The sequence below is a fragment of the Pseudorasbora parva genome, chromosome 20 (genome assembly GCF_024679245.1).
Source record: "Pseudorasbora parva isolate DD20220531a chromosome 20, ASM2467924v1, whole genome shotgun sequence".
Classification (NCBI taxonomy): Eukaryota; Metazoa; Chordata; class Actinopteri; order Cypriniformes; family Gobionidae; genus Pseudorasbora; species Pseudorasbora parva.
The window spans coordinates 23471389-23496490 of NC_090191.1; the positions used below are offsets into that span (position 1 = coordinate 23471389).

The 25102-nt window shown below is 35.8% G+C and overlaps 1 protein-coding gene and 1 long non-coding RNA gene across 3 annotated transcripts in view; one reads left to right on the forward strand and one right to left on the reverse strand.

Annotated features, from left to right (window-relative positions):
- The window catches only part of LOC137049459 (thyrotropin-releasing hormone-degrading ectoenzyme-like), a 164880-nt gene that overhangs the window by 93826 nt on the left and 45952 nt on the right, over positions 1–25102 (forward strand). Inside the window, exons 8-9 of the mRNA XM_067427978.1 lie at positions 13965–14030; positions 17387–17574. Of these exons, the coding sequence (XP_067284079.1) occupies positions 13965–14030; positions 17387–17574 (254 nt within the window). The remainder of the gene's footprint in view (positions 1–13964; positions 14031–17386; positions 17575–25102) is intronic.
- On the reverse strand, positions 4178–6650 carry LOC137049563 (uncharacterized). Of its 2 annotated transcripts, XR_010899642.1 has the most exons (5): positions 5884–6650; positions 5334–5401; positions 5080–5163; positions 4848–4924; positions 4178–4563 (listed from the first exon to the last, which is right to left on the reverse strand). It is a non-coding gene; the product is annotated as an uncharacterized lncRNA (long non-coding RNA). The 2 variants fall into 2 exon arrangements; XR_010899641.1 differs by having other exon boundaries at positions 4180–4563; positions 5080–5401.

Consider the following 25102-nt stretch of genomic DNA (forward strand, 5'->3'; position numbering starts at 1 on the left):
TAAATCGATACCACACGGTCTGATATTAGCGCGGGTATATTGCACGCGAATGAGTACAATTATGCAAGTTTTGAGTTTATAAAGTGGGAAATTACCACAAATGTTTATTAGTAAATTAATCAGAAAAGCTTATTACATCAAAACAGTCATTTGAAAACTTTCTTGTGAGAAATAGTCTCTTAAAATTAGCAAATTGCTTCTGGTTTCAAAAGAAATCGCACTACACTAAAGCAATCTGCATAATCCGACTCAACATCTTCACGTTCGTCTCAGGATGGATAACGGAAATCATTTGAACATGCAAGCGATTTTATAGCATTTCATAAAAACAGTTACAGGAGATATGAGTTTATAACAACGACACACACACAAGCCTGTAACTTAGAGTTCGCACATTACAAATTAAGTTTCCTTAAACAGTCAAATACACAGAATTATGTACAAATGTCCGTCTTTAGTGAGCATTCACATAAACACAGGCGGTTGTGTCTAACGCGAATGTAAATAGTGCAATACACATGCAAATATTATAAGATCTAAATGTCATTGGTTGAAACGAAAGCTGGAGATTTTGTGATGTTCGATCTTATGTTAGGCTATGTATGTGCGTTGATCAGTGTAAAAAGAAAATAAATGTCTAAATTAGATGGTTTGAATGATTCACTGACCTGTCGATCTCTTGAGAAGTCTTAAAGTCAGAATAGTGACAGATACTTCTTGGCTAGGTTTGATGGTTCTTCATCAGTTTTATAAGCAACGTAATTACAAATTTCACTTCTACTCCTCTCTTTATTAATTCGTTTTGGGCATCTTGAGTGAGATTCAACTGCTTGATTGATCCGTTTTGTTCGTCTATGTTGTTGTCACATTTGCCGGTTGTTTCGGGTCAGTTTGGGTAGCGCGCTGCCATCTAGCGGTGAACTTCGGAAAAGCAGCAAATACCGAAATGTGCAAAATCTTGATATCGTACCGTTTTAAATAAAATATATACCAGTATTTTTACAGTTGGTATACCGTGCATCCCTACTCAGTGGATACTGTAATAATATATTGGCGAAGCAGATTTGGCAGATTTGCAAATTTGTGTTCGCGCTCCGGAGAGCTTCAAACGCATCTATTACAATGTGTTTTTGTTTTAATGTTGCCAATCACAGATATAACGTTAGCTGTGATCTCTCGAACGTGATGTCTAATCAGAGGCAGGGCTGGACTGGGGCTAAAATTCGGCTCTGGCATACCCAGCACATCCGGCCCATGAGTTCCCCGTGAATGTTTTTGCTGGGGTTGGGGCCTTAAATTGGAGATAATGCAAAATTAAAAATAATGATAGATATTATCGAATTTAAGATATAAATAATGATAGATATTAGCGAATAAACTTAATATTGCTTTTTTTTGTCACACATAAATGCCCTTGGCAGTAAAGCACTGATGATTTTGAGCTAGGATGCAGTAAAGTAAATGTACTTCTTTTAAATGCTGTCATCATTTACTCACTCTCGTGTCGTTCCAAACCTGTATGACTTCTGTGAAACACAAAATAAGATGTTTTGAAGAATGTTGGCAACCCAGCCATTTTGGTTAGGCTACCATTGAATATTGTATGAACAAAAAACAGACTCAAATTATTTTATTTTATGCTACACAGAAATAAATTCATTTAGGTTTGGAATGACATTAGGGCGAGTAAATGATCACATTTTTGGGTTGAACAATCATATTTTTCAAGAGTTAACACATCATTTAAGTAAGACACTGATATCTATCTTTTATGAGGCTATTAAATTTCATTAAATCTATTAAAAAAAGTTAATAAAACTTTTAAAGAGGAAAAAAAAAGCTTTGTCCTTAATTGATGGGATCCAGACTTTAAAACAGTTTTAGACTATAGTTTAACTGTAGGCCAGTTTCATTTAAATGTAAGATCATGGTCCCTTGTGAAAAAAAAGTGCACTTTAGTGTACTTTTATAAAGTGTACTTATTACACAGATAATATACTTATACTAAATACACTTAATTGTGCAATTAAATGCAATGTTTTCGGTGTACTTAACACACATTATATGTAATTGATTTCAAATTTATCACATATTAAGTTGAAATAAAATACAATAAGTTGCAATTAAGAGTGATTTTTTGGAACAACTTAAGTGGTACTTAAATACAACTTTATATGTACTTTCATAATCACTTCTAGTGTATTAAAATTGTAATTAAAGTGCACTGCTCAATGTACTGACAAGCAATTAATGTGAACTAAAACATACTTTAATGTCAGCTAAATATACACTTAAGTGTGAATTAAATGCAATGTTTTCGGTGTACTTAACACACATTATATGTAATTGATTTCAAATTTATCACATATTAAGTTGAAATAAAATACAATAAGTTGCAATTAAGAGTGATTTTTTGGAACAACTTAAGTGGTACTTTAATACAACTTTATATGTACTTTCATAATCACTTCTAGTGTATTAAAATTGTAATTAAAGTGCACTGCTCAATGTACTGACATCCATTCTACTGTCTTAAAAACAAGCAATTAATATGAACTAAAATATACCTTAACGTAATTTACATGTACACTCTAATATAATGAAATACATTCATAATTACATTTTTCAAATAATACAGCTGCAATTTCATATAATAAACACATCCAAATTTAAATCCTCTACATTTATTGACAAAACGATCTGTAAAACAAATATAAAAAAAAAACTTTTTTTTGATGCCCAAGAAAAACCCAAAAAACTATTTACACAAACACAAATTCATTTAGAAAGAGTCTGGAGGACAATGAGGATTATATGCAATTATATGTAATTATATGCATTATTATATATCTCCCTCATTCAAAGGTACCTAAATCTACCCATCACAGAAAATTACCTCACACAACAGATGAATAAATACAAACAAATGGAAAGAAAAGAATCGTTTTATGTACAACACTAAGATTCAAAACTTTGGGTAACGTTTAATTAGTTAACTACTTAATTTAACATGAACCTAGAATGAATAATAATATAAACATTTATTTATCTTAGTTAATGTTAATTTCAACATTTACTAATTAGGGGTGTAACGGCACATGTATTCATACCGAACCGGTTCGGTAAAGGACTTCCGGTACAGTGCACGTGTGTACCGAGCGGTACGAATGCAATCTTTAACAGTTAACAGACGGCTTGTTTAATGAGTGGAACACACTTCAATACAAGTTTTCATAAGAACATATGTATTCTGTCAATTTTATCATTAAATTCAAGTGATGCCATATTGATGCTCTTTAATGTGACATGACAGATCACTGTAAAGACACATCAGTTCAAGCAGCAACGCGGCACGAGTGAATGTGATCACCTTGTCATAGCCAAAGAATAAACATGAATTAACATCAGAAGGTATGTTAAGGATACATTACAACTTACTAAAATGTATCACATTGTGTAATCGTTCAGTGTTTCAACAGCAGAAAGACGTCGATAAAACACGAGAGAGATGAACTCTTTCACTAAATGTATGCATTATATTAGCCTATATATTCATCATATTCTACTTAACCTGAAAACCTGAAAAAAATCTAACCTATAATTAGATCCTTCAGATATGTCGCAGCCTCAGATTGGAATTTGCTCCAGACTGAGTTGAAGCTAAAAGATCTGGTGACATTTAGTCATTTTAAAATTTTACTACATCATTTTGAGAGTAAATTAATGGTGTGTAATTGTTTTTGACTGGTTGTATGTTTTATGTTTTTTATGTGACTTTTTATGTATAACTGTACATGCAAACACAGCTGGCTATCTTGGCCAGGACAGGACATTTTAATCTTGGTGAGTTTTTCTCCTGGTTAAATAAAGGTAATAATAATAATAATAATAATTAGTAGAGATATTTTTTATATTATATTTTTAATTCTTTAAGAAACCTTTAGATTAGGACAATTACAATTTGTTCAGTAAACCAATAAAAAAAAAGAAGCATTTTTATATTTAGTGTTCCTCCCCGAACTGTCAGCTTTGTCTACTGTTACAACTCTATTATTAATGCAATCTTAAATGTTAATTATTTAATGCATTGTTAATGCATGAACAATGACTATAAATTTAATTAACTAGCTTAACTATTAAGCAAGGTCAACAACTATTAATAAACACTGTAAAAAATTAAATAAAAAAAAGAAATAAAAAGAAATCACTGTTAGATCATGTTGGTCAATACATTAAATAACGTTAACAAATTAGATCTTACTGTAGTGTTACTGAACTTATAAGCTCTTAAACCTTTACTAGCACCAAAATTAGGACCAAAAGGTTTATTCTAAAATCTTGTTCCAGCATTAGTGAATGAAAAAAAAAAAAAAAAAAAAAAACTGAAGAACTCCAAAGGCACACAAAATTGTTTGTCACCAACTCTTTTCAAGTTGTTTGGAAAGTGCTGTTTATGTCAATGTCCCAGAAGCTCTCCATCAGTAGGAAACTGGCGCACCATCTCTCCACAGTATATGTGAATGGACATGTTCCAAAGAGGCAGGAAAGCAAAACAATATATACCTTGAGGAAAGAAAAAGAAAACGCAAAGAAAAAACTTGTTTATAAAACAGATCTATCCATTATTATAATTGGCTCAATTAAATTAAAACGATAGATGTACAGTTTATATTCACACAGCAGTATCTGTATGAAAAAAAGAAGAAAAAAAAGAAATAGCCATAAGAGGGATCATAAAAATGAGCATGTTGTCTCTTTTTTATCTAGTACTGCCCTGATGAAGCAGTTTAGTCTGCACGTGTGTGTAAGCTTTTGACCACAACTGCATCCCCTATGTGATGAATTACCTCAGTCGTCAGGGTAGAATGATTGGAGAGGTTCCTTCACGTATCCCACTGAGCACATCATCTTCACTGACACTGGACTTTAAAAATAGAGAACATTTTAATAATGGTTTTTATTCCTACTTTACAGGGAATTAAACATAACTTAAATATAGATAAATAACCCAAGACCAATGTAAATTGAGAAAAGTATTCTTGCATTTTTCCTCATCTTGCCTTGCAAGTTTCAGCTTACCTCGCCCATCTCCATGAAGGATGTTCCTGTATTTACCACGCCTGGCACAGCAATGCTGCGGCTCCTTTCCTTTGGGTGTGTGGCCTGTAAAATATATAATGATTAGGGGATCTGTAAATGCACAAGTGGGAATGTATTACTTACAAATGGACAAGATGCAAAGCATTTAAAATCTAAAGACTTGATAGTTATGTTTTAGCTTGTGTGATCAGTGTCATGGCTGGGCATAAATTCATAATTAACATTAACTTGACCTCATCAAGATGGCTCCGTGATTCCACACAGCTTGCACTGGATCTCCAATAACACATCTGTATTGATCCTACAAAATAAAAAATAAAATAAGCACAAAATATTAAAAACACAAATAGTACTTTAACATCTTACTCTCCAAATGCAAAAAGAAAAGAACATATTAAAATCATTATTTCATTACTGGTTGTTGTTATACGTTAAGTTAATATATGGAATAAATGTATATAACGTTAAATGTCTTCTGTCCATTTAAAAAGTAGGAGATCGATTAAAATATTGTATTTACAGCAGGCAAATTCATTGAACATGCCCACACCGGCGATCACATTCCGATTTAAGAAATTATTATAATGCAATCTTAGATACATGAATATGAATAATACAATCTTAGATACATAGGAAACATGATTAATGTTAATTCACCTCCCGAGTCCATATTGCGTCTATCCTATCTGCGATTAAACTAAATAATTACTACACCGTAATAGAGAGCTACCATGTTACGGTGAAAATGTAAAATCAAGAGAGCTTATATCAAGATATACTTACTTGACTCGTTATTTGTAGCATATAACGTCTCATCTGTAATGATCCAAACGGTTCGCTCCTCTGTTGACTGTTCTCCTCACGCATCGAGATGACGCAATCATGGCTGACCGCGCATTTTTCAAAATTATGACGTAGTATTTTTGGCGCATGCGCATTGAAATATTAAGTATAAATATAAAATAAGATATTTCGTGCATTAAATGTTGATTATAAATCACTTATTAATTATCCATTTCTGTTCAGGTTGTTCTAACACACTGTGTAGTTGGACTGTATTTCAGAGAACTTGACTCATTCACCTAACTAAAAGTCAATCATGTTTAGAGTCTGATTAAAATTAAATGTAGCCTATTTTAACTGAATTTTAATGCAAATTAATTTGGTTTAGATTTGTTCAACTTTTTCTTGCAATTAATGCAATTAAATGTGTGTTTAATCGCCATACAACAACATAATATTTAAAGTAGGTTATTCTGTACACAGATGTAAAGTAGCCTACAGTACATTAGACAACTCCTCTCATAAAGATTGACAATGTCAAATTATGTAGAAAACTGACACTTGTAGTTGAGTTCATAGGAGCTAGTTATAACATTTCAACAGTATGTTGTACTGGAGTGTAAGCGAGTGAAATTTTGAAGAAAAATACATTAGCCAATGTAAATTTGGACAACTAATTTTTTTTAAAAAATCATTTATTTTCCATGTGCTTTGTCATTAGTAAAATAAGTGCACTTTATGAAACAAACTCATAATTAAAATGGTTTAAGTAAATTTAGGTGTAGACATTATTACAAGGTGCATTTTTAAAAAAGTGCACTTAAGTCTGTTTATAAATATTGTCATACAAGTGTACTTTCTTTAAGTGAAAATTAATTATATATTATTACAAAGCGCACTTATTAAAAGTGCACTAAAGTGTGTTTATAAATATTGTCATGAAAGTGTACTTTTTTTAAAGTACAAATTAATTATATATTATTACAAAGCGCACTTATTATAAGTGTACTAAAGTGTGTTTATAAATATTGTCATGAAAGTGTACTTTGTTAAAGTACAAATTAATTAGATATTATTATAAAGTGCACTAATAAAAAGTGCACTAAAGTGTGTTTATAAATATTGTCATGAAAGTGTACTTTTTTTAAAGTACAAATTAATTATATATTATTACAAAGTGCACTTATTATAAGTGTACTAAAGTGTGTTTATAAATATCGTCATGAAAGTGTACTTTTTTAAAGTACAAATTAATTATATATTATTACAAAGCGCACTTATTAAAAGTGCACTAAAGTGTGTTTATAAATATTGTCATGAAAGTGTACTTTGTTAAAGTACAAATTAATTATATATTATTACAAAGTACACTTATTAAAAGTGCACTAAAGTGTGTTTATAAATATTGTCATGAAAGTGTACTTTTTAAAAATACAAATTAATTCGATATTATTACAAAGTGAATTTTAAAAAAGTGTACTTAAGTGTGTTTAGAAATATTGTCATTAAAGTGTATTCTCTTTAAGTACACTTAAGTGGCACTTAATTTTAATTATATCATATTATCTACAAGTGCAGTTTTTAAAAAATATACTTTAAATATATTAAGTGCACAAAAAATACACTTTCAATACAATTAAGCACACTTCTTTTTCACAAGGGGTAGTCACAGGGTAAAAAAAAAAAAGACTGTAAAAACCTTGCTCCTCATTATATGGCTATATGGTTTCTAAAACTATATAAAACATATATAATAAACTATTATATTTGTAAGTAAAAAAAAATTAACCTGTAGAAAATACGAAAACAGCCTCTATAAAATGATTTATATTCTGCAATATTAATTTAAGTAATATAGCAACATTTTTAATAAATGTTTCTTCCAAAACACCATATTTCTTCGCTGTTAGTAGCTGCAAGGTAAATTGTGGCTGTAGGCTACTAAAGTGAAACGTTTGTGTGAATTGTCGTTTTCCACTTTACCTCCTCATACATGCTCGCGGCTGTTTTCAGCTGATTCAACTCAGAACCTGTTATATTCCCATATCACACGATTGTATAAAACTAAATTCGGAGTCAAAGTGCCGTATAGAGCAGCATTTAAACGCAGCGTACGTTCGTCGGCGGCTGCGCTGTGCGGATATTCGCCTTTTGCAGTTCCATGTGCTCAAATACTATAGCCTAATAAATAAATAAATAGAAAAATAGCGCCTAATATGGAGGGGATCGAGGTCTCTCGCTTCGGCTTGTCAATTCAGAAGACAAACCAATGGGCCACTGTCGCTGCATGTTGTCAGTGGTAAAAAAAAAATATTTTTTTATTTTTTTAAAACACTACCGGCCCCAAAGTGCGTCGGCCCACCGGGAAAATGCCCGGTATGCCAGATTACCAGTCCAGCCCTGATCAGAGGTGTGATTTTCATGCTGTTAAGAGGACCGACGGCCAACTGCATGCAGCAAAGTTTCTTAAGTGTCATATATACAGTTCTGAAAAAATTAAGAGACCACTTAACATTAAGAAATCCATGTTAAGTGATCGCTTAGTTTTTTTTCTCCAGAACTGTATATATACAGTAAATCCTGGATTCACTCTGCACAAGACAAAAAATATCCTCCTAAAATCCAGAATCAATGTTTTGCCTCTGTAAAAGACATATTTTAGTGAATTTCTCTGACAACATACACAGTTTTAAGTGTGGACATATGAATATTCCCATGTATTACTCCCTTTATTACACTTCTTTTTTTTTTTTTACATTAAATATTGTCCCAAAAAAACTAATACAGTGTATAGATACATTGCATTGAGAACACATATGCATGTTTACACACATAATGCATAAAGTAAAATGGTATATCTTCTGTTATATCTTCCATAACATAGTTGAGAATCATCTTTTTACAAAGTTTGGAAATCTTAATAAATGGGTTTTGGTGTCCTCTACAGAGAGTATAGCTTTTTATGTGAAAATGCTTATGTGACCTAAATGTTTTTTATAATAATAATAATCCAAATTCACAAAAACTTTTTTTCTGCTTCTGATGACATGTTAAATACTAGTAATGCATTAAAGCAATGTAAAGGCAGACTAATAGATTAATAGACAAAAATTTGTTGCAAAATATTTTTTAAATTCCACTAATCTTACATTTCTCACTGTACACTGTTATGGTGGAGCCGTTTCTTGGCCTACATCTGCACTTTACTAGAGCACCCTCAGTGATTTGATTCTGTAACCGCTCCTGGATCCATCTCTCCTCTCTCATGTGCTGTCTGTTTCTTTGTTCACCGAAGCTCATTTCATTCTCTCAGTGTCTCTCTTTTGCTCTGTGTGGCATCTCCTCTCCTCCTCGTGTCTCTGTATAATTGAAGCAGCAGACAGATGTGAATGCTGAACAGTTCAGAAGCAGAAGACGGTTGAAGTCCCACCCAGACCACCATTAACAACCCCGTCCCCTCTCTCTCCCTCTCTCCCTCTCTCCCTCTCTCCCTCTCTCCCTCTCTCTCTCTCTCTGTGAAGTTGAGGGTGTCTTTATTGGTAAATGGTGGATGGACTAGTGAGGCGGGCGGATGAATGCCTCTTATAAAAGAATAGTGGGAGTCATAAATGAAGTCTGAATGGTTCTCTGGCTCATACAGCTGCTGGAGTGATGAAGCGCTCCCGTCTCATTTACACACACTGCCCATCGCTTTTAAAGCCACTTTCAGACGGACCATATTATGGGATGTAGAAAATATTCATTCCGGCTGGAAATGTGAAATGCTTGACCTATGAATAGCAGAGGACAAGTGCGCTACTGCCCCGGAGAAATAAACTTCAGCATGTTACACTATATCTTCACCCTCTGAATGAGATTTGGAGCAGCGGGACACTTCTTTCCTGGATTCAGTGCTTCATAGTCATGTTTGTTGCTCTCAGTGGGATTCTGACTTGGAGAATGACAGTCCGTCAGATCCCTGCGGGTGTTGTGGGCTACTAATTCGTTCTGAACACAGATGAAATAGCCAGATACTCCTCGATTCAATTTCCCAACATGCTTGAACACAGAGAAGATCCATTTTTCTCCCAGCAGCCCCTTCGGGCATGGCTGTTCTGCTTCATTATTGCTGTTTTCCGTATCTCTCTAATGGGAACTTTCAGTATCTCTGTCTGTCTCTGTGTGATTGATGGGAAGAATTGGTAAACACAACACCTCACCAAACAATCTACCTCCATTGCCTCAAAATTACTTTCATATGCAGGGAAATTGTAGATATATTTCTTCTTGTATTACTTTTGAGGGAACTCATTTAGAAGGATGAATAATGAATTATTTATGATCTGCTTTGACTGTTGTGGTGAAGGCTCTCACAGAAAACTTGTGTTTTAGCTCCGGGGGATTTACATATCGAAAGCGATCAATCTTTTTGTCTCCCTTGGTATGTAATTTGGCTTTGCAGAATTAGAAACCAAAACCGAATGTGGTTATAATAACTGATGAAGGGACATTCAGGATACTATTCTGTTCTGAAGAGCGTCAGAAGAGTAACTAGCCATTGCTAATTACATTAAATTAATTAGACACACAACCATCCCACTGGAATCTGTTGAGTTATGAAGTGTATCTGATCCGGTTGTCTAAATAGACAGACTTTGCGGAATCACACTCATATAAATAAGTACATGCATTTCTGAAAAGGTACAGCAACATTATGCTTAAAACAGCTCCACAGTGCTTTGGAACATTAAAAAGAAAATCATAAGATGTAGAGTAGAGTAGGCCAATTATACATGTATTCATTAAATATTGTCCCTAAATTACAATTTCCCATTGTTTGCCTTTGCTATGTATTGTTTATTCTCATACAATGTCACTTTAGCTTGCTTTGCAACACCATTCTCTGTAATTGGTTGACGGTTAGTGCTAGTTTACTCTCATGCACAAGGAACGCTATATAGTTGAATCAGTAATGTAAATAATTCACAAGGTTCCATCTAGGTTAGTGTACTGCCTTACAACATAGATATCTATAGTATAAAGACAGTAGACAGCTGTTAATGTGATTCACTGAGTTCACTGTATGTGTATGTTTTTCTCTCTTTCCTGTCTCTCTGTAAGAGCTTTTGGTCACTAAGCATCGGTGGGTAGCAACACAGTCATTAAAACACACACTTTTAGGCCAAGCAGACTGGAAAATGTCAACACAAACATAAAATGGCTCTGGGTGGTCCCTTGCTGCTATGCAAATTAATGCAAATAAGAAAAATGGGTATTTCTTACAGCAGCATTCAAATTGTCTTAGCATTTAGACCTGCTGAAACAGATTGGACACCAGTTAAATGTACCCTGATAAATGTAACGTTCATTATAGAAGCGTGAGTGCAAAATGGTACGTCTCAATTTAGCTAGCCATATATACATTATCTATGTGCAACTATTTATTTTTACTCCTCTTTCCTCTTGCTTTGGCCATCATCGTCAATGACATCAGTGTCAAAATAAAGACAGCACACTGTCACGACCCTATCAGAGGAGACACTGGGCCACATGGTCACTTCGCTTCAGGGCAAAAACTCTACTGATGGACGAGAGAGAGAGAGAAAGAGAGAAAGAGAGAAAGAGTAATTGCACTGGTTTAAAACAGATTCATCAGGATGGTAACATGTATCTGGTTCTGCTCCAGACTCAAATCCCAGACTCTCCTAGAGCTCAGCAGAGCATGTAGAGAGATGGAGGCCAGCTGGACTAGGTCACGCTTTCTGGATCCCAATGCAATTTGCTCAATCCTCTCAGCATGACGCCTGTCCACGTTTCAACAAGTGCCCTTTTTGATTTAATTCGGGAAGCAAAGGCTAAAATAATTGCCTTATTAAAGGAATAGTTCTCCCTAAAATAAAAAGCCTGCCATCATCTGCTCACGCTCATGTCATTTCAAATGAATATTTTTTAGTCTTGAATTACTCACTTAAAGCCTTCCCTTTTCTAAGATCTCATTAAAAGTATTCCAAGTTCAAACTCTGTGCATCACAATACACTCAAGAGTCACTGAGGTGTGTGTTTAGTTACTCCTCCTTTAATGGTGTTGATGCTGGTGTTATCGTTTTAAAATGACACACAAAGCTCTCTTATGACTTCAGAAGTGTTTGAATATAATTATATTGGCTACTTTTATGGTGCTTTATGGTACTGTTTTTTGTCTTTTTTGACAGCCACAAATTATTGCATGTCTTTGATGTAAAAAGAGCAGCCTGGGCATTCACTGTCAGAAAAAAAGGTACATTTCTATCACTGGGGCGGTACCCTAAGGTACAAAACCAAAAAGGGACTAATATGTACTTTTAAGTTACTACTATGTACCTTAAAGCTACTAATTCGCACTCTTGAAGTACTGATATGTACATTTTAAGGTACTATGTACCATTTAGGGGTGAGTAAGGTACAAAGATGTACCTTTTCACTTTTGTACCTTAGGGTACCGCCCCAGTGACAGCACTGTACCTTTTTTTCTGAGAGTGAAGGGTAGTCGAAACTCAGTCTCATAGTCGAAACTTTGCGGGTGTTATGAAATGTGGATCATACCATTTTGGCAATATGGGGGTGCTTAATATTTTAAAAATGCTGCGCTGCGCTTCGCGGACACTTTTATATATTTGTGTGATGTTCTGTATTTCGATCGCGGCTTAAAAATGTTGTGAGAAACCGTTTTACGAATGTTTATCTACTACTTCACCTTTTATTTAAACCTAAATAAGAAAGCCATTGTCAGTTCGTCTGTCAGTTGGCAGTTAGTTTTGATCGCTTTATTTAAAGTTGTGGCTGTGTGCAGTGTTTAAAGGAAAATATAAATAGTTTTACCCTCCTGCTGACAAGTGTCATGCCCCTCCCAACCCATTCACACACATAGATAATTATGACTATCAGTCCACTATAGAAAGATTCAACTATTCTGATTCGAATGTGTAATCCTTAGTCAGGGACACCCCTAGCATTCTGCAAAATATCTCTATTTGTATTTGTAATATTTGAGAGAATTGTCCCTTTAAAACACAGTATAAAGCTAGTTAGAAACCACTCCATTGCATGTCACATGCCCCAGAATTAACCGAGAAAATGCTGTTTTATGTCAGCATCTCGACTCCTGCAACATAAGAGGATTACAGTTGACGGGTTTATCGCTCACGGTCACTCAAGAGTTATCGATGAATCTCGTACAGCAGGGAAAAGGGCTTCCCACCAGATGCTCTTATCAGATGAATGTAAATGTGCTCTCCAGGATCAGATTCCTTCTTCATGTCGCCCACCACCTGTATGACTGAGACTGCAGGGCAGAACAGACACACTGATAATGTAGTGTTGCTCTGTTAAAGCTCTGTTTAACAGATTAAAGTCTTTTAGCAGTGAAATGACTGATCACCATTATCTTAGCTTCAGTAATACAGGACATTACAGACATTACATCTACTTCGCAGATTTGTCTGTGTTTGATATTGAACAGTTGGATTTACTTTGCTAAGTTATAGTGAGATGTTTCCTTTCTTTGCATGCTTTAATTTTTACTTATTTAAAAATGTTATTATTAAAAACGTATTTAGTTATTACTTATTTATAACTGGTAATAGCATGGGTATCATGTTAATACAACTACAGTATGGTATGTAAATATGATTATCTTATATTGTCAAAGTAATTCTTTGTAAGAGTAAGTTTTTAGTTACTGAATGAATTAATACATTTCTCTTATTTTAGGTTTTTCAAAACCCAGGGTGTTTATTTTAATGGGTAATTTGACCATCTTTTATGTCCTGATGGAAACTCCTGTAAAACCGTGTTGCTGATTTGTATGTTACTCATTCTCTGACACGCTGATGCAGAATCGACTTGAACAACATAATCAGCCTCTAATTGGCCTCCTTATGGTCCTCCTTGAACTGACAGCCAATCACGCCCAAACATCTGCTGCTAATTTACATATGTTCAGCTTGAATTGAGCAGATTAGTAATGTTATTGTTTTGGCTTATTTGGTTTCCCAAGTTCACCGTTCCTGTCCAAGTCCAATTTATTTCTCTTCCAATATTGATCTCCGTCTGTCTGTTTGCAGGATTACTTGATGACGCACATGTATGGGAACGCGGCGAGGGGTGACTTGTGGAACAAATTCTCAGAGGTAAGATCTTCAGCATCTTCTGGGTGTGAGACCTCCATCCACGAGCGGGAATCAGTGAGCGGCGAGCTGATGAGTGAAACTGTGTGTTCAACCTACTTAAATTCAGTCAGTGTGTCTCCTGAAGGCAGGTGCTCGGAGATTCATGCGCTGTAGGTCAGAGGCCATTATATAACTGCACATCATCAGCGGTGCACAAATTCATGCCAATACACCACCTACTCACATCAACACATAAGGGTTTTATGGAAATGCCACATGGGAAGGAGTTTGATGCAAAGACTAGCTTGAGTTTGATAGTCTTGCTTTTACACTGGAGGTTTTACTTAATATAAAACCGTTTTCTACAGGGGAAGGTCACATATTGATCCATTAATCTGAGCGCCTGTAACCTGCTAAATGCAAATGTTCACAGATACTGATGATAAATTCTTGCTGCTGCTGACTCTGGTGGTTTTAATTAACTTATAAATTACATGAATCTTATCAGACCAGATTAGTGAAGTGTCACATAATTGCTGACAAGCCTGATGAGTCTCTCAGATTAAACATGAGCATCTGCCCTTTAACTCAGGTGTGGCTAAGAATAACCCAAGAACAATCTAAAAACTGAAGGAAAGTTGACCTATTTAGGTACGTCACTTGGGTCTCAAAATACAGTTTTTATCATGTTTGTCATGACTGCCCCCCTCCTCTTAGACACATTCAGGTACGTTTCAATTTCTCCGTATTTTCTAGTACTTTTTTTAGCAACCATGGAGTTTCCATCAGACTTAATTTCCCTGTAATACCTTCAATTTAGTTACTGGGACAATTACAGCTGTAATACTAATGCTAATGCAAGCTCCTACTTTTGTTTCTTTATACATCATTTCCATACGCCTCATATGATTTCATGGACGGAGGAATCAAGTAAAGGTAGTCCACATCTAATTGATGAAACACAGCTTCGGATGTAATTTCTAAGATAACTTTAAATTAAGGCTGGACGTGTGACACAATACGATGCCAATATGCTAACACACCTGTACAGTAAGGTTCTAAATAATACAGACTTCATATAAACCTAAACTATCTATGATTGGAGGCAGATGAGGAAATAAAGCTTCAGGCACTGAGTAAAAGTGAGAGGAACTTCTGGCTGTTGTTAGGAAACGTTGTAGCCAACATCCATAATCACAGTGAAGTTGAGCGTTGGGTTCAAGTCATCACCACAGAGATGCGCTTTTAAATTCAGACGACTCTCAGCAAGTCCTCTCAGCGCTCATCTCACAAAGTGTCATGACTTTAATGAGATTACTTTCAAGCGTAATCTCAAAGTTATTATAGTTTGTAATGGAACAGCAGGACATTTAGCAGCTATCGGCATCATGTGAAGTGTTTTGTCATTCACATCACTCTCCTAAATGCCGGCTGATGGGTGCCCGCTTCATTTTCTCTTTCAGAACAGGAAGGTTTTAAAGGTGAATTCATGTGAAGGGGCTGAACCTGGACCCTTGTATCCTCTTAGTGACCGTGTTTGTGAGGCACTGATGATTTTAGCTACATTAACAGTCCGTGACAGCCCATCATCTAATGAATACTGATATGTGCTGTGTTCATTAGCTATTCATGAAATCCAATTTGCTGCAATAATCTGGCAGCGCTTAGTGCCCACAAAGCCCTTTGTCAAACTCACGACCCATCGCCGGACCGGCCTTTACTTCCTTTAATTATTTCCACTAGGGCAAAGTTGCAGTAGTTTCCAGAAAGCGTCCTGCAGAAAATGATTCATAATGTAGGAACATCATTTGCTGTCATCAGCCTCTGCAGAGCCTCTTCTTCTGTATTCACATGGTAAACACACTGTGAATCATCGACCGATGTGAATAGTTATCCGGTTTCACTTAACATTTTCTATATAATATCCTAGACATGAATCAAAGTCATCTCATACAAGCTTAGTTAATCTCATATTTTAATACTCATAATGGTCATAATCAATTGCCGTAAGCAGGGTCCCAGTTATACTGGAGAAGGGATGCTCGACTGATCCTGTCAAGTTGAACTCTGAATGCTAGAAAGCCTGACAGAGCACTTTGTTTCTGCCGCCACATTTCTCTTTCATCCCACGGGTCTCCACAACACACTGACTCTGTGCTGCTGCAGAAACACTGTAGCTCTCCACCGGTTTACAACCAATTTCAGACAAAATTACTCATTGGCTCCAGTAGATATGAAATGTTGCACCTCTTTGGGATGCCGTGAATAGAAATGATTGGAAATATCTGGAGCCACTGACGTTCACTCCAATTCAAAACCTAGAAAGTTGCCTCTGATGGACTCATCAGAACTAAAATGAACTGATTGGCTTGATACCAGTAGAACTTGATGAGACTAATGTTGCTTAATACTCTAATAACATCAAAAAATACACAAACACTACGTAAAATTGCCCATGCATTTCAGTACTGAATGATTGTCTATTTATATTAAATATTTATATCCATCCCAATCTGGGATTGTTGTAACCACTACAGACATCAAGATTTTTGTTGCAAAGTTTCCTTGACCAAACTGTGATGTAACATGGAGAACAATTGAAAACTTTTTCTTTTACATAAATGTTTCTCAAGGCTTTTCCGATGATTTGCTGTCATCTACCCTTCTTATGACCGTTTTCAAAATAGATACACCAGCTCAAGGGGAAAAGTGGATGAAACTTTGTAAAGCATTAAAAAGTTCCTCATGCATGAGAGCTTTTAAAAACAATTCATACAGAAAACCACCATTTGTCCATCATTCTGAGCCATTTATAGCAGCATTTTCAAAGAAGAAGCAGAATATTTCCCCCAGGGACGAAACTCAGTCACATTACGAGCTTTCCTAATTAATGAGCCGTGAGATCCAATTTTATGTTTTACTTCTATAAAAGAGGAGGAGAAGCTTCCTCTGAAGAAATCAGACTTATAAATCTATTTTTACTCCTTTACAAGCGTCGCTCTTGTATAGTGAGGTTAGATAGCTGAAAATTGCCTTGTGATGTTCCTCCGTGTGCGGCGTAAAAGAACAATGAATTTTAATCACCTTTCTATTCACTGAGCGTTTTTAATTAAAAGTCCTGGATGGATTTTTATTTACATCTGTTTGAGTTTTGCAAGACATAAAAAAAACTGAATCAGATATGTGTGTTAGAACCAATTAAGGCATCCAATGTGAATTAATTTATAAATACGTTTCATTAGGTGGTCTCTAAACCCTAAAGCCCACCAACACAACTCACTTCCACTCAACTGAAACTATCTGACACAATCTATTTGCACCTCCTGTTAGCCATTAGATGCACTGCAATCCTTGATATATGATATTTTGTGTTGCAGGCCATGCATAGGGAGGGAAAGGACATAAACATCACGCAGGTCATGGACCGCTGGACCCTGCAGATGGGCTACCCTGTCGTCACCATCAGCAAGAACGACAGTCTTGACAACAGTGTCACCGTCTCCCAAGAGCACTTTGTCTATGACACGGAGGCCAAGATCCAGAATCCTGAGCTGTTCAACAAAAGGTAGTGTGCTATTTGTCAAATGCGACAGGTTGTTGCATGAAAATGAAACCGCATCAGTCAACTGACCTCTTTAAATTGATTCTCCATGAGCTCGTACATCAGTGCAGAGGTCTGTATGTTTGCTGAGCACGGCAATACCGAATAATGTAAAAATCCCACGCTGTAAGTGAATCCCCTCCCAGATAGTCTCCTGGGATCAGATCAACCAAATCCTACAGCTGTTCTTCAGAGTTAAGATAAATAGAAACCATTTTGATTACAAATCTGATTAAATATTAAAATGCCCCTATTATGCTTTTTTTAAAGTGTCCTCATTTTGTTTTACGAGGTCTCCAACAACTGGTAAAAAAAACATTACATATACATTGCACATCTCCACATTGCTCGATGATTCTCAAACAAGTCAATGGATGAATCAGTCTCTTTAAATCCCTCCTTTCTGTGAGCCTGCTCTGCTCTGATTGGCCAGATGGCCGAGTCTCTTACGATTGGTCTACTTCATACAGCACGTGTCAAAAGCTAAACGGCCATTACCATAACTCCCCCCGGAGGCTTCCTCAGTGATTGTACTCTAAAGACTGTAATTGTCATGTCGATTATTTTGATCCGAGCTCGAGTACAATGAGGAATCTTTGGAATGAACTTATTCAACCCAAACCTCCATCACAAGGACAACTTGAGCAGAATGTTTCTCTGTGAGAAGCTACTCAGTTTGAGGTACATAATGAGATGTGCATCTAAATTCCTCACCATCAGCATTAACAAGTGTATGTCCATCAACAAATCCATGTGTATACTTCTATATATATATATTTATTGGAATGTGCATGTGATTAGCCCAGCACTTACTTAAATGACTAATGAAACATTAAAGTTTTCAAAACAAATCTTGCTCCATCCTTTATCTTTATTCAAAGTAGTAAGAACGACAGACAATCTGCATTACAGGGTTAGTTCACCCAAAAATGAAAAATCTGTCAATAATTACTTAACCTAATATCGTTTGACACCCGTAAGACCTCCGTTCATCTTCGGAACACAAATGAAGATATTTTTGTTGAAATCCAATGGCTCAGAAAGGCCTTCATTGACACCAATGTCATTTCCTCTCTCAAGACCGATAAAGGCACTAAAGACTTCGTTACAAAATCCATCTCACTATAGTGGCTCTACAATCATTTTATGAAGCGACAAGAAAAGTTTTTGGTCTGTTCCAAATAAACTGGGTAAACCAGAGCAAGTGTTTTGCGAATCCTGCATTGAACTCTGAGATTTGATAAGCAGCCCTCAGTAAAATGACCTTTGGGGGCTGGTCAAGTTGTTCGCAGACGGACAATGTACAACATAGCCCAGACAGCAACATAGTGCCGGCCCAGATCCGGCCACATCTGGTACATGTGGATTCAACACCTTGGAGTCAGGCATTATGCAAATGAATTTTCTAGTGTCGTAGAACTGCCACGCAGTGGGATTGGAATTGCAAACGACTCGTAAATGCACTTTAGAGTCGATTCTTTCCTTTGTGAGACACTAACTAATTTATCGTGCACTTTCGACTTTACAACTTTGCAGAATATTAAAAAAAAAACATAATAGGGGCACTTACATATATTTTGGAAGAAATACAGAAGAATATACAATCTGGAGATTATAAGCAGAGCTAGACACATAAAGACTAGTCTAGCGTCTGACAACAGCACGAAAGCCCAGAGGATTTCTTCACTTATCTAAGGGATGTGAACAGTTTACTGCTTAGAACATCTTGTCAGCCTTTATCGCTCCTACTAAAAGAAAACGCTTAAACCAGCCTAAAATGGTTTGATGTTTTTCACTGGCCACCAAGCTAGTCAGTCAAAGTGTTTGTATGAATAATATTTCACATCATGTTCCCGCACACAAGCTACCAAGCCGCTATTAACTGAGCATTTCATTTATGATTAGCGATTAATGATAACCCGTCACATGCCACATGCTGTTTGGCACCCGTCTGGGTCGTCACAGAAAACTGCGTGTGTCACTTGCAGATAGATTAGTTTAATTCTTTGTTAGAGTGAGATGAATAATTCAATACCGCCTCTGATCCGTTTTAGAAATCCTTCTTTTGTTTTGGATCAGACACTGTTAGCAACACAAGAATTGACTCAAGAATTGAATTTGAATGCTGGAGTGTCAGTTTGAGTGTGTGTAGTGAGGGTTGTTGAGCATTATTGCCATTTTAGATGGTGATAATAAAGTTTCACAAGTTGAGAACAACAATGTCAAACACCTGCAGTTTCAGGATATGAGAAAAAAACTCCTGAGCTTGTAACATGTAATATTTTATTGTTGCTTCTTTTGATGAAAAGTGGTTAAAAGTTCAATATATTAGTTAAAATTAGGAGATGATAATAATAATGTGAGATTAAAGCATCATTTCTTTCATCCTCCTCCTCTGTCATCTTCACGATCAATAGCATTTTTGACGGCTAGGCTAGCTCTCCGTAATGAGCCATCTGATGTCTTAAATATGAAACGTACAGGTAGAAATCCTGAGTTCATTTGTTCAGAGCAGACAAAACCACCTTCCTTTGAACGTCTCCTCCTACATGTACATGTTTTCTGAGCGCTGTGGTCTTCTGCAGAGGCGTTCAGAAGCTGAGCCGCTCCAGGAATCAATAGCAAAGCTGTGTGTGCGAGTAGGGGGCGTCTCTTTCCTGTTTTGCCCCTGAGGCGGGTTTTCAGCTGAGTACTAGACAACCTGCCAGAATGCAGGGGGATTTGGCACCTTTGTAAATGCAGTGTAGCACCTCACTTGAGGCTTTAAGCCAGACTAGCAAAACGTGCTGACAGAAACATTGGCAGCAACAAAAGGAAAACAGAGAAGGTCAGTCTGAATGTATCACACTCCTTCTGTGCGTTTCATGTCCACTACCATCTCATTAAAGTTCATAGAGGGTCCAGAGTTTATCCACAGAAAAATACATTTCTTCCACACTATAGTCAAAACAAGTGCTGGCTTCTATGCTACACTTTGATATTCTATATAAGCAGCTCCATAATCCAGCTAGCACAGAGCCACATACTTGGGGCCTTATTTTAATGTTCTGAGCGATGGTCTGAAGCGTATGGCGCACTGAATCCACTTTCGAGCACGCCATACGCATAATCTAAAAGGGTTATCCCTATTCTCTTAAATACTTTTTTTGGTCGTAATGTGCAATAAAACAATCAGAATCTCATCTCCCATTCTATTTAAAAGCCAGTTGCGCTTGCACCATGGTGGATTCGCTATTTTTACGGCAGCATTTGAGAGTGGAAATACTGAATGCTTCTCCAGAGAGGAATCCTTTTATTTTTAATATTTAAAAATGTTTTTGTGCTGCTGTGTTATGTACTGCACTATTGACTTTAGACCAGGTTTCAGCTGGTCAATGGCGCAGTCGAAACGACACACCAACAATGTCCCTTAACACGCCTGGGGCCCGTTCTTCTTTGAGATGATTTGACAGATCCCAGATCTTTTAATCGTGATAACTGATCTCTGGCTAATTAGGTTCTTCAAACGAATTTGCGGATTGGATTAATATATCTGGATTAAATTATCTGAGATCACTGCTCGTGCCTGTGTTTCCTGAAGAGGGCAGATGCATCGATACTCGAAACCATGATCAGCAATGCAGCGATTGGCTGGCAAGCCAACGTAATGACATCATATAATTAAAAAAGCCACCTGGCAAAAAAAAAAAAAACTTGTCAAAGGGAAAAAAACCCTGAAAAAACGAAGAAACCCCCCCCACAAATTTCTGGACCTTTATAAGGAAACAGACAAACAACCGAACCAACATAAAAGTTAGATAAATGAAATGTGCACTGTTTTGATGAACATGATTCCCAATGATATTCACGATTTTATAATATTTGTACACACTTTACATTTTTATTTCAATGTCATAATTTCATTTTTAATTCAATTTAAAGCAGATTTGTTATGTGACTATTAATTAAAGTTTCTTAACGGTCAAGACCAAATTATCTGCATCTCTAGTGCTGCATCAAAATGAAATGAATGAATGCACGACGAAGATTAACTGCACAATGTGAATGTGCACAAAATACAAGTATAAAGTAATTATTCCATCACAATTCACAAATAAATCTCTCAATCAACTGACTGTGTCTATAGTATTATACGCAAATTTTACACAACATTAAATTATTATTTTCAAAAAAAACTTTTATATTTATCATTATTTTAAATTATTATCGCCCCTGGTTCAGTAATGAAGTCTTGTAATAAAGTAGCAGTGGCTGGGACAGATTTTAAGTATCACTTCAAGATGCAATCTAATCTTGTTTACATTAAATAAGCCTGCTCCCGAGCAGGTTTGAGTTTACGGACCTGTTGCTATGACAGCAAGTCCAGGAAGAGCTTCGAAGAACCCAACAATCCGAGATCAAGCCAAATCGCCAACAATAAAATCCATCTAACTGAGTAAGCCACGTACGACGAACCTAGTTTTCAGACCAGCATGCCTATGGGGAACAGCTGGGTACAAATGCATAGGCTATTTAAACAACGTGGCACAGGACGTGAAAATGATAACTGCATCGGGCTGAAGCTAGCAAAAAACACTTGCATCGGGCCTGGCGTCGCATTGCACTGGGTGTATGATAGGGCCCTTGATATGCTAATCCCCACATCTTCTTAAAATCTTGCATTAAAGGAATTTATTTTGGGTTAAATACATTGGCAGCTGCATTGACATCATATTTGGTCTGTTATTTATTAACACAGTAATTAATTTGGACTCATCCTTCATTTTGTAAAAAGAATGAAATTGTTAGAAAAGCTTACAGCTACAGTCAATCTGATTGTTTACATCAGAGTGTTAGCATATTAGCAGTTAGCATATAGGCCACAGTTTTCATCTCCGTTATAAACCTCAGTATTAAGTTAATAAGACTGAATAAGTCATCAGAAAGTGGCCATAAGTGTGAAGAGAGGAGTGAAGTTTATACCTGAAATGGTGGCGCTGTACTTCAACGACATCTCATCTGAAATCACCAAAGGGCTGTTTGGCACGCTTTGCTTATTTTCACCAGCCTAAGAAGCCTGGAAGTGTTCCTTCATTAACACCTTTACACTTGTATCTTACCTGACTTCTGTTCGTATTTTCACAGCACAGCAGATTTTGTCATAACGTATTAGCGCTTAAAGGCAAAAAGAAATGTTCTCATTGCAGAGCGGATAGTATTGGGGACATGAAGTTACACCTGTGAATTATTTTATAGTCCTCAGGTGGATATGAGCCTTATAGAGTCTAATAGTGTGCAGGTTAAATATAATAGTGTGTGGTCGGTGTGTGTAACTGCGTAAAAACGTGTGATTGGAGGTTCAGGGTCACATTGTGATGATAGCCACAATGAAAGAATATCATCAGCCTGGCAATATATCTGTCAAACACCACTGTTACAATGAAAAATAGGAGTGGAAACTCAGTATAACTACCATTCAGAATGCAGAAAACACAGAAATACTACAGTTTACAGTTGGTTTACACTTGGGAAACGTTACACAGTGCAATAATGCAATCATGTCAGACTGGAATGTGTGTGTATATACCGTTAACAGAGCAAAACACACCTATACACATCTGAAATGCAATGAAACTAACCGTCAACATGAATCCGCTAACGCTACTGGGAGCGTGAATAAAATATTTGAAAAAACTGTAGATCTAAAGTGTCTTTTATAGTAACAATGTTTTTAGTAATGAATGGTTGATTTTCTTTAGTGTACATAAAAAAATGTACAAGAAAAAAAAAACACTTTAGTACAAAAACGTTTGAGCAATAGATGTCTTCTGTATGAAATAAATGTGTTTTAAAATGTTCTATGCTCAATTTGCTACAAAATATACTAGTGTGACATATAAAATGCATTGTATTTATTAAAAAATCATGAAAAAAAAGATAGATTTTTTTAGGAGTCTCTGATTTTGTTACTACACTGAAATTAAAAAAAAAAAAAAAAATAAGTTACCTGGTTGCCTTAAAATGTAGAGTTCACTGAAATTAATTTTTTCAGTTACAATAAACATTTTTGAGAATCAACAACCTTCATTTAAATATTATTAAAAGATTGGGTAAGCATATTGGGTAATTGTGTGTGTGTTTTATTTGTGATGATGCAGTGAAATGCCATTCAACTTTTTTTTTAGCATGTCTTCAAAAAATGCAGACTGCATATTAGCAAGATACATTAGCATTTATGCATTTACAGATCCTTTTCTACCTGTATTCAGATTTGACAACTTCTATAATTTGTAATATCAGGTGTAAATATTGGTTTTAACCACTTCAGCTCTGCACCCCCCATTTGACCCACCCATGGGTCCAAAATTGCATTCTCATAATCTTTAAAAAACAATGTATAACTCACGAACCACAAAACTAGACATATATGGTATCAGTTGAAAGATTAGACTCAACTTTCTTAATAACCCAATAACTTCTGCATTTATATTACATAGAAGAAAATAATACGGTCTGAATTCGACCCCCTCGCAATAACCCCGCCCTCCCCCCTTTGAGAAAATCATACAAATAATATACAATTTCATATTTTTATCACACAAACACACCTAAAATAGACAAGTAATATATCAAATGAAAGTTATCGGCCTCAAGAATATTGCTGAGCAGTTTATTTCACCGATGCAATCATTTACAGTAACTTTATTATCAAAAGAATCACAAAGACGGAAATGACTCCTTTGAACAAGCAAACACATTAGTCATATTCCTGTTTGGATCACAAACTCATTGTAAAGCTATTAGCCCCAACCGCTATATCAGCTTGTTCCTTAGGTTGTTTGCTTCAATATGAGACTATTTTCACATGTCTGTGAGCAAGCATGGCCAAACGACACTTTAATATGCCACCAATGTCCAGATCAAATAATGTGATGCAGACAAATACTCTTATTATCCTTAGTTTTGATTGTCGATGTTAGCCAAAATTTTTGATGACGTCATCACATATTTTATCAAATGACAAAAAAGCTGAGAATCTCCGCTCTTTATAGACATGTGGATCATGCTTCTAGACCAGTCGATTTCCTAGTGGCCAGTTTATGTCAATGCAGATGAGTTATTAGATACTTTGGTCAGATAAATCTCCATAACTTTTTTTTTGGAAGGAGATATCAAGAAAATTCTTTTTTCCCCCCTGTTTAGTGCCAATTTCTAGATTCAACAGAAACTTCCAGAAAGGTTGTAGACCAAAATGATTGAAAAATATAGATTTTTAAATGACAAATTAATTAAAAATAAATCAAAATATTGTAAAATTGTGAATAGATACAATAGAATATATAATAGTCCACCACTGTGTTAAAATTTAACAGTGTGTTTTCTGTAAAATGAGAATTTTTTTTTATCAATTTACTCCAATATATGTGGGTAGGGCACTCTTTTAAATTCAAATATGCTTAATACTCACAAAAATGCAAAATGTGCTGCAGAGCTGAACTTCTGCTGGTTGAAC